This window comes from Heterodontus francisci, chromosome 20 (assembly GCF_036365525.1).
Source record: "Heterodontus francisci isolate sHetFra1 chromosome 20, sHetFra1.hap1, whole genome shotgun sequence".
NCBI classification, from domain to species: domain Eukaryota; kingdom Metazoa; phylum Chordata; class Chondrichthyes; order Heterodontiformes; family Heterodontidae; genus Heterodontus; species Heterodontus francisci.
In genome coordinates, this window is record NC_090390.1 from 11,756,494 (window position 1) to 11,768,909 (window position 12,416).

At 55.9% G+C, this 12,416-nt stretch overlaps 1 protein-coding gene across 1 annotated transcript in view; it reads right to left on the reverse strand.

The window, feature by feature from the left end:
* The window catches only part of rufy2 (RUN and FYVE domain containing 2), a 347,850-nt gene that overhangs the window by 243,547 nt on the left and 91,887 nt on the right, over positions 1–12,416 (reverse strand). Inside the window, exons 8-9 of the mRNA XM_068053416.1 lie at positions 1,789–1,858; positions 868–969 (exon numbers count right to left, since the gene is read on the reverse strand). Of these exons, the coding sequence (XP_067909517.1) occupies positions 868–969; positions 1,789–1,858 (172 nt within the window). The remainder of the gene's footprint in view (positions 1–867; positions 970–1,788; positions 1,859–12,416) is intronic.

Here is a 12,416-nt window from a genome sequence, read left to right on the forward strand (position 1 = left end):
GACAGGATTCGATGGAGAGAGGGGTAGAGAGGGGCCAGGATTCAATGGAGAGAGAGAGAGAGGGAGGGAGGGCGGGGTAGACAGGATTCGATGGTGAGAGAGGGAGAGTGGGACAGGATTTGATGCAGAGAGATAGAGAGGCGGACAGGATTTGATAGAGAGAGTGGTGGACACGATTCAATGGAGGGGGAGAGAGAAAGAGGGGGACAGGATTCGATGAAGAGAGAGACGGGGACAGGATTCAATGAAGAGAGAGAGGAGGACAGGATTCAATGAAGGGGGGGGGAGTGAGAGAGAGAGACAGGGAAAGAGAGTGTGGGAGCAGGATTTGATAGAGAGAGAGAGTGGGGAGGGGCAACAGGATTCAATGGAGAGAGAGAGAGAGGGTGGGCAACGGGATTTGATGAAGGGAGGGGAGGGACAGGATTCGATGGAGGGAGGGAGAGGGACAGGATTTAATGGAGAGAGAGAGAGAGAGAGGGCGGACAGGATTCTATGGACAGAGATAGAGATGGGGACAGCATTCGAGAGGGAAAGAGAGAGACGGGGACAGGATTCGAAAGGGAGGTGGGGACAGGATTCAAGAGAGAGGGAAAGATGGGTCAGGATTCAATGGGGAGGAGAAGGACAGGATTAGATGGAGAGAGGGAGTGAGAGCGACAGGATTCAATGGAGTGAGAGAGGGACAGGATTCGATGGGGGAAAGCAATACAAAGTTTTGACAGGAATGGGGGCAGAGAGAGAGAGAGAGGGGGAAAGAGTGCAAGAGGGAGTGAGAGGGGGAGGGAGAGTGGAATGAGCTTTGCACCTTAACTTTAGTTGTATTTTTGAAGCAGTATGCAGAGAATCTGGAACTCACATATGTACCTCTAGATGTTGCTGGGTTTTTATTAACATTTGGATATTTTCATTGCGAAACTGAAGGTTTTCTTCTTGCAATCGAATTATACTGTTCTTAGCGATTGCTAACTGAGGGTAAGAGAGATGAACAGGAGAGAGTCAGAATTTAGCAGAGCTTTATATTTATATTTGTGTATTGAAGCTGCTGTCTGCAGGGTATGGGTAGCACCATGCGCTCCTGTTCTTTACACTCATTCCCTACAACTTCATTTTCCTCACACGTTTTAAAGTAAATCTGGGGATGGAGCTTCAATAATTGCAGGGTATAGAAGAAACAGATCCCGCACACAGACCAAGCCCAGCATATCAAATCTGGCAGCTCTTTACTTCATTTAGAATGTTTGAGTTGTGTGTGTAAGCATACAACACACCAGGATTACTCCTGGGCTCCAAGGGAATAAGGCACGCACTGTACTAGGGCTACTACTGGTGTAGCGTGGGCTTCTATCCTCAGGAATGTGGGAGTAATCCTGGTTTCATGTGGGCCTCTAATCCTGGGAGTCCAGGAATAATCCTGCTCTAGTGTGACCTCTAACCTTGGGAGTCCAGGAGTAATCGTGGTCTAGTGCGGGCCTCTACCCCAGGAATAATCCTGGTGTAGTATAGATCTCTACCACCCGGAGTAATTCCAATATGGGACAGAGTGCACTAGTATTTGACTATATCCCAGCATGGGTCTACATCTCTGAAGAAACAAAGGGGCTGAATAGTGGAGACTTTTAAAAACTGTCAATGCTTTATAATTTATAAGTACGAAGGTAACAGCATTAAACAACTCCCTATGTTCACTGGTTAGAATGTAAAAGCTCTCCCTTACATGTGGCTAAAAGCTTGAAACATTTAAAAATTAGAGAATGTTAAAGAAACTGTTAAACTTAAAAGCACTACCTCTTCAATTAGTTTAGAGTTTGTCTTCTCAAGTGAATCAACTCTACCCTGCAGGCTGCCAACCGTCGAGCTGAAAAGCAAAACACAGAATTGTATAAATATATCGACTAAAATAATTTCATGGAACTGTTTTTTCTCTCTGTTTAAAAACAGTGTGCCTTTAAAAACTAAGGGACCAATGTGCCAGCAGCTGCACCTATTTCCTAGGCAAAAGCAGGAGTTGAGGTCACATAATGTATTGTAACTTTTGACTGTGTGTATAGAATGGATATAACCCATTTGAACAGGAGACCAGCGAAGCATGTTCTACACTGAAGGTAGGATCCCTCTCTTCAAGCAGAAATATCTACATTTATCTTCAGGTTCTGTATTGCCTAAGGAGAGATAAACCCCAGAAAAGAACATTTGTATTGTTGGAGGTAGCAAATTCCTTTTTTACTTCCAAACTCGAAGAAGTCTTTGCTTCAGGATTGTGTTTGTGTTTTCTGGAATTCTCAGCAATGTTTCTACTGACAGACTGCCAATTTAAAAATCCAAATAGACCTGTTGCTATACTCCTCGTTGAAAGAACTGCGTAATGCCGCATGAAACCAAAGTGCTTTGAACGCCTATCCCTTAAAGGCTTTTGGTCGAATTTGCCTGGAGATTGAGTGGCATCATGTTATTCTACTCTGGGACACCTCATCAATTGGGAACATAAATCATCAGGACTTACAACCCAGCTACTCATTTATTCCTAAGAAACATTATTTTTAAACTGGTTTATCTCAATAGTATTTAAGATTTAGTTTATTAATAAATAGTTAATTAGTTGTTGTTTAAAGATACCTGGTTTGGTCTGTGTTATTCTGGGGGTTTAATAAAGTGTTTAATTTGGCTAATTTCTGGTAGGTGGGAAAACTTTAATAATATGCTATGTACTGTGGAGTAATGGGACTGAATTGACAGTGCATTACTCCTGCCTCGGTCATAACATATTAATTGGGCGCCTCGTCCAGGAACATATTAATTGGGGGCTCGAGCCTGGGATCATCTGAATTGCTCTCGCGTCTGGGATCATATTAATTGGGTACCCAATTGTCTGGGATCCAATCCAAATCCAATGTGAATTAGGTGAATTATAAGGGGAATAATAATTTGAAAAAGAATAAAAAGAACCAGATTTCTTGTATAATAAGGTAAAGGCTATACCATCAGAATGGCATTAGCAGTTACTGCAGTTTCTGGGAAAGAAAAATGTGTCCCTCAGTGACCTGACAACTTTAACTAAGAATAAACTAAAAGATCTGGCAGCAAAATTGGGGTTAGAGGTGAACTCGGAAGACTAAATCACGTACAAGTCAACATTATTATTGGCCAGGCCTAACAAAGGACGTGAAGCAGTTTTGTAGGGCTCTGGAACACCTTCAAGCATCTCTAGCCAATATGAAAAAATGGGAAGACGAGAATGCAAAGACCCGTAATTTTCAGCCGGGGATGAAGTATTCGTGCTGTTACCATTACAGGGGGAACCATTTAAAGCACGGTTCAGTGGCCCATATAAAGTGATCAAAAAAGTGGGTAAGGTAGATTACTTGATTGACAGCCGTGATCACCAGAAGAACTGATAGTGTCACATCAATATGTTAAAGCAATATTATCGCAGGGAGGAGAATAAGCCAGTATGTCAGGTAATGGGGAATGTTGAGAAGGAAAAGGATAGTGAGGATGAGACAGAAAGAGGCATAGACAATTCTCAGATTGAACCTCCAAGTATCCAATTAGTGACTACAGAATGGCTAGGTAAATTGGACCACATGCTTTTGCACTTAGATGCAAAACAACGTGAAGACCTAAACAGGCTTTTCACAACATTTAAAAGAGTCTGTAGGGATCAGCCGGGATGTGCAACCTTAGCCACACATGATATGGATATAGGGGAATCCCTTCCTTTAAAGCAACATCCTTACCGCTTAAGTCCAGACAAACAGGCTCAAGTAAAAGCAGAAATCCAATACGTGCTGGAAACTTAATCAAACCTAGTCAAACCAGCTAGGTTCACCAATAGTTCTAGAACCTAAACCTGACGGGTCAACCCAGCTTTTTATAGACTACAGAAAAGTCAAGAGGTAACGAAGGCAGACTCCTACCCAATTTCTCGTTTAGAAGACTGTATTGACAGAGTGCTAGGTTTTGTACCAAGATCAACTTGTTAAAGGGATAATGGCAAGTTCCTTTGACTCCTCCAGCTAAAGAGATAACAGCTTTTGTATCACCAGACGGTCTTGATCAGTGCCGGGTGATGCCATCCAGGCTAAAAATGCACCAGCCACATTTCAAAGATTAATGAAACAAGTGGCAGCCAGTGTTCCCAACTGTGCAGTGTATCTCAATGATGTGACTGTAGTTCGGAGCTAAAGTCACAATGTCAGTGGCCCCCGGAGCTACAGTCAGAGTCAGTACCCACCCGCAGCTACGGTCACAGAGTCAGTGCCCACCCGGAACTACGGTCACAGAGTCAGTGCCCACCCGGAGCGACAGTCACAGAGTCAGTGCCCACCCGGAGCGACAGTCACAGAGCCAGTGTCCCTCACAGAGTTCCGGTCAGAGTCAGTGTCCCCCACGGAGTTCCAGTCAGAGTCAGTGTCCCCCACGGAGTTCCGGTCACAGAGTTAGTGCACCCCGGAGCTACGGTCACGGAGCCAGTGTCCCCCACGGAGTTCCGGTCACAGAGTCAGTGTCCCCCACAGAGTTCCGGTCACAGAGTCAGTGTCCCCCACAGAGCTACGGTCACAGAGTCAGTGTCCCCCACAGAGCTACGGTCACAGAGTCAGTGTTCCCCATGGAGTTCCGGTCACAGAGTCAGTGTCCCCCACGGAGATCCGGTCACAGAGTCAGTGTCCCCCACGGAGTTCCGGTCAGAGTCAGTGCCCCCCGGAGCTACAGTCACAACGTGAGTGCCCCCCAGAGCTACAGTCACAATGTCAGTGCCCCCCCCCCCACCACCGGAGCTACAATCACAAAGTCAGTGCCCCCTGGAGCTACAGTCACAGAGTCAGTGGCCCCCGGAGCGACAGTCACAGAGTCAGCGACCCCCGGAGCGACAGTCACAAAGTCAGTGCCCCCCGGAGCTGAAGTCACAGAGTCAGAGCCCCCCTGGATCGACAGTCACAGAGTCAGTGCCCCCCAGTGCTACGGTCACAGAGTCAGTGCCCCCCGGTGCTACGGTCACAGAACCAGTGCCCCCCGGAGCGACGGTCACAGAGCCAGTGTCTCCCGGAGCTACGGTCACAGAGTCAGTGCCCCCCGGTGCTATGGTCACAGAGTCAGTGCCCCCCGGTGCTATGGTCACAGAGTCAGTGCCCCCCGGAGCTACGGTCACAGAGTCAGTGCCCCCCGGTGCTACGGTCACAGAGTCAGTGCCCCCCCGGAGCTACGGTCACAGAGCCAGTGCCTCCCGGAGCTACGGTCACAGAGTCAGTGCCCCCCGGAGCTACGGTCACAGAGTCAGTGCCTCCCGGTGCTACGGTCACAGAGACAGTGCCCCCCCGGAGCTACGGTCACAGAGTCAGTGCCCCCCGGAGCTACGGTCACAGAGTCAGTGCCCCCCGGAGCTACGGTCACAGAGTCAGTGCCTCCCGGAGCTACAGTCAGAGTCAGTGCCCCCCGGAGCTACAGTCACAGAGTCAGTGCCCCCCGGAGCTACAGTCACAGAGTCAGTGCCCCCCGGAGCTGAAGTCACAGAGTCAGTGCCCCATGGAGCTACGGTCACAAAGTCAGTGCCCCCCGGAGCTACGGTCACAAAGTCAGTGCCCCCCGGAGCTACGGTCACAGAGTCAGCGCCCCCCCGGAGCTACGGTCACAGAGTCAGTGCCTCCCGGAGCTACGGTCACAGAGTCAGTGCCCCCCGGAGCTACGGTCACAGAGTCAGTGCCCCCCGGAGCTACGGTCACAGAGTCAGTGCCCCCCGGAGCTACAGTCACAGAGTCAGTGCCCCCCGGAGCTACAGTCACAGAGTCAGTGCCACTCGGAGCTACAGTCACAAAGTCAGTGCCCCCCGGAGCTAGAGTCACAGAGTCCGTGCCCCAGGGAGCTACAGTCACAAAGTCAGTGCCCCCCGGAGCTACGGTCACAGAGTCAATGCCCCCCCCCGGAGCTATGGGCACAGAGACAATGCCCCCGGAGCTACAGTCACAGAGTCAATGCTCCCCGGAGCGACAGTCACAGAGTCAGTGCCCCCCAGAGCGACAGTCACAGAGTCAGTGCCCCCCAGAGCGACAGTCACAGAGTCAGTGCCCCCCGGAGCTACAGTCACATACTGAACGCCCCCCGGAGCGACAGCCACAGAGTCAATGCCCCCCAGAGCGACAGTCACAGAGTCATGTCCCCCACAGAGTTCCGGTCAGAGTCAGTGCCCCCCGGAGCTACAGTCACAGAGTCAGTGCCTCCCGGAGCTATCGTCACAGAGTCAGTGCCCCCCGGAGCTACGGTCACAGAGTCAGTGCCCCCAGGAGCAAAGGTCACAGAGTCAGTGCCCCCCGGAGCAAAAGTCACAGAGTCAGTGCCCCCCGGAGCAAAAGTCACAGAGTCAGTGCCCCCCGGAGCGAAAGTCACAGAGTCAGTGCCCCCATGAACGGAGCTACAGTCACAAAGTCAGTGCCCCTGGAGCTACAGTCACAAAGGAAGTGCCCTTCAGAGCGACGGTCACAGAGTAAGTGCCCCCCGGAGCTACGGTCACAGAGTCAGGGCCCCCCCCAGAACTACAGTCACAGAGTCAGTGCCCCCCGGAGCTACACTCACAGAGTCATTTCCCCCTGGAGCTACGGTCACAGACTCAGTGCCTCCCGAGGAGCGACAGTCACCAACTCAGTGCCTCCCGGAGCTACGGACACAGAGTCAGTGCCCCCCGGAACTACAGTCACAGAGTCAGTGCCCCCAGAGCTACAGTCACAGAGTCAGTGCCCCCCGGAACTACGGTCACAGAGTCGGTGCCCCCCCGGAGCTACGGTCACAGAGTCGGTGCCCCCCCGGAGCTACGGTCACAGAGTCAGTGCCCCCCGGAGCTACGGTCACAGAGTCAGTGCCCCCCGGAGTTACAGTCACAGAGTCAGTGCCCCCCGGAGCTACAGTCACAGAGTCAGTGCCCCCCGGAGCTACAGTCACAGAGTCAGTGCCCCCCGGAGCTACAGTCACAGAGTCAGTGCCCCATGGAGCTACAGTCACAGAGTCAGTGCCCCCCCAGAGCGACAGTAACAGAGTCAGTGCCTCCCGGAGCTACAGTCACAGAGTCAGTGCCCCCCGGAGCTACAGTCACAGAGTCAGTGCCCCCCGGAGCTACAGTCACAGAGTCAGTGCCCCCCGGAGCTACAGTCACAGAGTCAGTGCCCCCCGGAGCTACAGTCACAGAGTCAGTGCCCCCCGGAGCTACAGTCACAGAGTCAGTGCCCCCCGGAGCTACAGTCACAGAGTCAGTGCCCCCCGGAACTACAGTCACAGAGTCAGTGCCCCCCGGAACGACAGTCACAGAGTCAGTGCCCCCCGGAGCTACAGTCACAGAGTCAGTGCCCCCCGGAGCTACAGTCACAGAGTCAGTGCCCCCCGGAGCTACAGTCACAGAGTCAGTGCCCCCCGGAGCTACAGTCACAGAGTCAGTGCCCCATGGAGCGACAGTCACAGAGTCAGTGCCCCCCCAGAGCGACAGTAACAGAGTCAGTGCCTCCCGGAGCTACAGTCACAGAGTCAGTGCCCCCCGGAGCTACCGTCACAGAGTCAGTGCCCCCCGGAGCTACGGTCACAGAGTCAGTGCCCCCCGGAGCGACGGTCACAAAGTCAGTGCCCCCGGAGCTACAGTCACAGAGTCAGTGCCCCCCGGAACGACAGTCACAGAGTCAGTGCCCCCCGGAGCTACAGTCACAGAGTCAGTGCCCCCCGGAGCTGAAGTCACAGAGTCAGTGCCCCCCGGAGCTGAAGTCACAGAGTCAGTGCCCCCCGGAGCTGAAGTCACAGAGTCAGTGCCCCCCGGAGCTGAAGTCACAGAGTCAGTGCCCCATGGAGCTACAGTCACAGAGTCAGTGCCCCCCGGAGCTACGGTCACAGAGTCAGTGCCCCCCGGAGCTACGGTCACAGAGTCAGTGCCCCCCGGAGCTACGGTCACAGAGTCAGTGCCCCCCGGAGCTACGGTCACAGAGTCAGTGACCCCCGGAGCGACCGTCACAGAGTCAGTGACCCCCGGAGCGACAGTCATAGAGTCAGTGACCCCCGGAGCGACAGTCACAGAGTCAGTGACCCCCGGAGCGACAGTCACAGAGTCAGTGCCCCTGGAGCTACAGTCACAAAGGCAGTGCCCTTCAGAGCGACGGTCACAGAGTCAGTGCCACCCGGAGCTACACTCACAGAATCATTGCCCCCCGGAGCTACAGTCACAAAGGCAGTGCCCTCCAGAGCGACGGTCACAGAGTCAGGTCCCCCCCAAGAACTACAGTCACAGAGTCAGTGCCCCCCGGAGCTACGGTCACAGACTCAACGCCCCCCGGAGATACGGTCACAGAGTCAGCGCCCCCCGGAGCTACGGTCACAGAGTCAGCGCCCCCCGGAGCTACGGTCACAGAGTCAGTGCCCCCCGGAGCTACGGTCACAGAGTCAGTGCCCCCCGGAGCTACGGTCACAGAGTCAGTGCCCCCCGGAGCTACAGTCACAAAGTCAGTGCCCCCCGGAGCTGAAGTCACAGAGTCCGTGCCCCACGGAGCTACAGTCACAAAGTCAGTGCCCCCCGGAGCTACGGTCACAGAGTCAGTGCCCCCCGGAGCTACGGTCACAGAGTCAATGCCCCCCCCGGAGCTACGGGCACAGAGACAATGCCCCCGGAGTTACAGTCACAGAGTTAGTGCCCCCCAGAGCGACAGTCACAGAGTCAGTGCCCCCCAGAGCTACAGTCACATACTCAACGCCCCCCGGAGCGACAGCCACAGAGTCAATGCCCCCCAGAGCGACAGTCACAGAGTCATGTCCCCCACAGAGTTCCGGTCAGAGTCAGTGCCCCCCAGAGCTACAGTCACAATGTCAGTGCCCCCCCGGAGCTACAGTCACAGAGTCAGTGCCTCCCGGAGCTATCATCACAGAGTCAGTGCCCCCTGGAGCTACGGTCACAGAGTCAGTGCCCCCCGGAGCAAAAGTCACAGAGTCAATGCCCCCCGGAGCGAAAGTCACAGAGTCAGTGCCCCCCGGAGCTACAGTCACAGAGTCAGTGCCCCCCTGAACGGAGCTACAGTCACAAAGTCAGTGCCCCTGGAGCTACAGTCACAAAGGCAGTGCCCTTCAGAGCGACGGTCACAGAGTCAGTGCCCCCCGGAGCTACGGTCACAGAGTCAGGGCCCCCCCAGAACAACAGTCACAGAGTCAGTGCCACCCGGAGCTACACTCACAGAGTCATTGCCCCCCGGAGCGACAGTCACAAAGGCAGTGCCCTCCAGAGCGACGGTCACAGAGTCAGGTCCCCCCCCCCAGAACTACAGTCACAGAGTCAGTGCCCCCCGGAGCTACACTCACAGAGTCATTTCCCCCTGGAGCTACGGTCACAGACTCAGTGCCTTGCGAGGATCGACAGTCACCAACTCAGTGCCTCCCGGAGCTACGGACACAGAGTCAGTGCCCCCCGGAACTACAGTCACAGAGTCAGTGCCCCCAGAGCTACAGTCACAGAGTCAGTGCGCCCCGGAGCGACTGTCACAAAGTCAGTGCCTCCCGGAGCTACGGTTACAGAGTCAGTGCCCCCCGGAGCTACAGTCACAGAGTCAGCTACCCCCGGAGCTACAGTCACAGGGTCGGTGCCCCCCGGAGCTACGGTCACAGAGTCAGTGCCCCCCGGAGCTACAGTCACAGAGTCAGTGCCCCCCGGAGCTACAGTCACAGAGTCAGTGCCCCCCAGAGCTACAGTCACAGAGTCAGTGCCCCATGGAGCTACAGTCACAGAGTCAGTGCCCCCCGGAGCTACAGTCACAGAGTCAGTGCCCCCCGGAGCTACAGTCACAGAGTTAGTGCCCCATGGAGCTACAGTCACAGAGTCAGTGCCCCCCGGAGCTACGGTCACAGAGTCAGTGCCCCCCGGAGCTACGGTCACAGAGTCAGTGCCCCCCGGAGCTACGGTCACAGAGTCAGTGCCCCCCGGAGCGACGGTCACAGAGTCAGTGACCCCCGGAGCGACGGTCACAGAGTCAGTGACCCCCGGAGCGACAGTCACAGAGTCAGTGACCCCCGGAGCGACAGTCACAGAGTCAGTGACCCCCGGAGCGACAGTCACAGAGTCAGTGCCTCCAGGAGCGACAGTCAGAGAGTCAATGCCCCCCCCGGAGCTACGGGCACAGAGACAATGCCCCCCGGAGATACAGTCACAGAGTCAGTGCCCCCCAGAGCTACAGTCACAGAGTCAGTGCCTCCCGGAGCGACAGTCACACAGTCAGTGCCCCCCGGAGCTACGGTCACAGAGTCAACGCCCCCCGGAGCTACAGTCACAGAGTCAGTGCCCCCCGGAGCTACGGTCACAGAGTCAGTGCCCCCCGAGCTACGGTCACAGAGTCAGTGCCTCCCGGAGCTACAGTCACAGAGTCAGTGCCCCCCGGAGCTACAGTCACAGAGTCAGTGCCCCCCGGAGCTACAGTCACAGAGTCAGTGCCCCCCGGAGCTGAAGTCACAGAGTCAGTGCCCCATGGAGCTACGGTCACAAAGTCAGTGCCCCCCGGAGCTACGGTCACAAAGTCAGTGCCCCCCCGGAGATACGGTCACAGAGTCAGCGCCCCCCGGAGCTACAGTCACAGAGTCAGTGCCCCCCGGAGCTACGGTCACAGAGTCAGTGCCCCCCGGAGCTACAGTCACAAAGTCAGTGCCCCCCCGGAGCTACAGTCACAAAGTCAGTGCCTCCCGGAGCTACAGTCACAGAGTCAGTGCCTCCTGGAGCTACAGTCACAAAGTCAATGCCCCCCGGAGCTGAAGTCACAGAGTCCGTGCCCCACGGAGCTACAGTCACAAAGTCAATGCCCCCCCCGGAGCTACGGGCACAGAGACAATGCCCCCCGGAGCTACAGTCACAGAGTTAATGCTCCCCGGAGCGACAGTCACAGAGTCAGTGCCCCCAGGAGCTACAGTCACATACTCAATGCCCCCCGGAGCGACAGTCACAGAGTCAATGCCCCCCGGAGCTCCGGTCACTGAGTCAATGCCCCCCAGAGCGACAGTCACAGAGTCATGTCCCCCACAGAGTTCCGGTCAGAGTCAGTGCCCCCCAGAGCTACAGTCACAATGTCAGTGCCCCCCCGGAGCTACAGTCACAGAGTCAGTGCCTCCCGGAGCGACAGTCACAAAGTCAGTGCCTCCCGGAGCGACAGTCACAAAGTCAGTGCCCCCCGGAACGACAGTCACAGAGTCAGTGCCCCCCGGAGCTGAAGTCACAGAGTCAGTGCCCCCCGGAGCTGAAGTCACAGAGTCAGTGCCCCATGGAGCTACAGTCACAGAGTCAGTGCCCCCCGGAGCTACGGTCACAGAGTCAGCGCCCCCCGGAGCTACGGTCACAGAGTCAGTGACCCCCGGAGCGACAGTCACAGAGTCAGTGACCCCCGGAGCGACAGTCACAGAGTCAGTGCCCCCCGGAGCTACGGTCACAGAGTCAGGGCCCCCCCAGAACTACAGTCACAGAGTCAGTGCCACCCGGAGCTACACTCACAGAGTCACTGCCCCCCGGAGCTACAGTCACAAAGGCAGTGCCCTCCAGAGCGACGGTCACAGAGTCAGGTCCCCCCCCAGAACTACAGTCACAGAGTCAGTGCCCCCCGGAGCTACACTCACAGAGTCATTTCCCCCTGGAGCTACGGTCACAGACTCAGTGCCTCGCGAGGATCGACAGTCACCAACTCAGTGCCTCCCGGAGCTACGGACACAGAGTCAGTGCCCCCCGGAACTACAGTCACAGAGTCAGTGCCCCCAGAGCTACAGTCACAGAGTCAGTGCCCCCCGGAACTACGGTCACAGAGTCAGTGCCCCCCGGAGCTATAGTCACAGAGTCAGTGCCCCCCGAGGAGCTACAGTCACAGAGTCAGTGCGCCCCGGAGCGACTGTCACAAAGTCAGTGCCTCCCGGAGCTACGGTTACAGAGTCAGTGCCCCCCGGAGCTACAGTCACAGAGTCAGCTACCCCCGGAGCTACAGTCACAGGGTCGGTGCCCCCCGGAGCTACGGTCACAGAGTCAGTGCCCCCCGGAGCAACAGTCACAGAGTCAGTGCCCCCCGGAGCTACAGTCACAGAGTCAGTGCCCCATGGAGCTACAGTCACAGAGTCAGTGCCCCCCCAGAGCGACAGTCACAGAGTCAGTACCTCCCGGAGCTACAGTCACAGAGTCAGTGCCCCCCGGAGCTACAGTCACAGAGTCAGTGCCCCCCGGAGCGACAGTCACAGAGTCAGTGCCCCCCGGAGCTACAGTCACAGAGTCAGTGCCCCATGGAGCTACAGTCACAGAGTCAATGCTCCCCGGAGCGACAGTCACAGAGTCAGTGCCCCCCAGAGCGACAGTCACAGAGTCAGTGCCTCCCGGAGCGACAGTCACACAGTCAGTGCCCCCCGGAGCTACGGTCACAGAGTCAACGCCCCCCGGAGCTACAGTCACA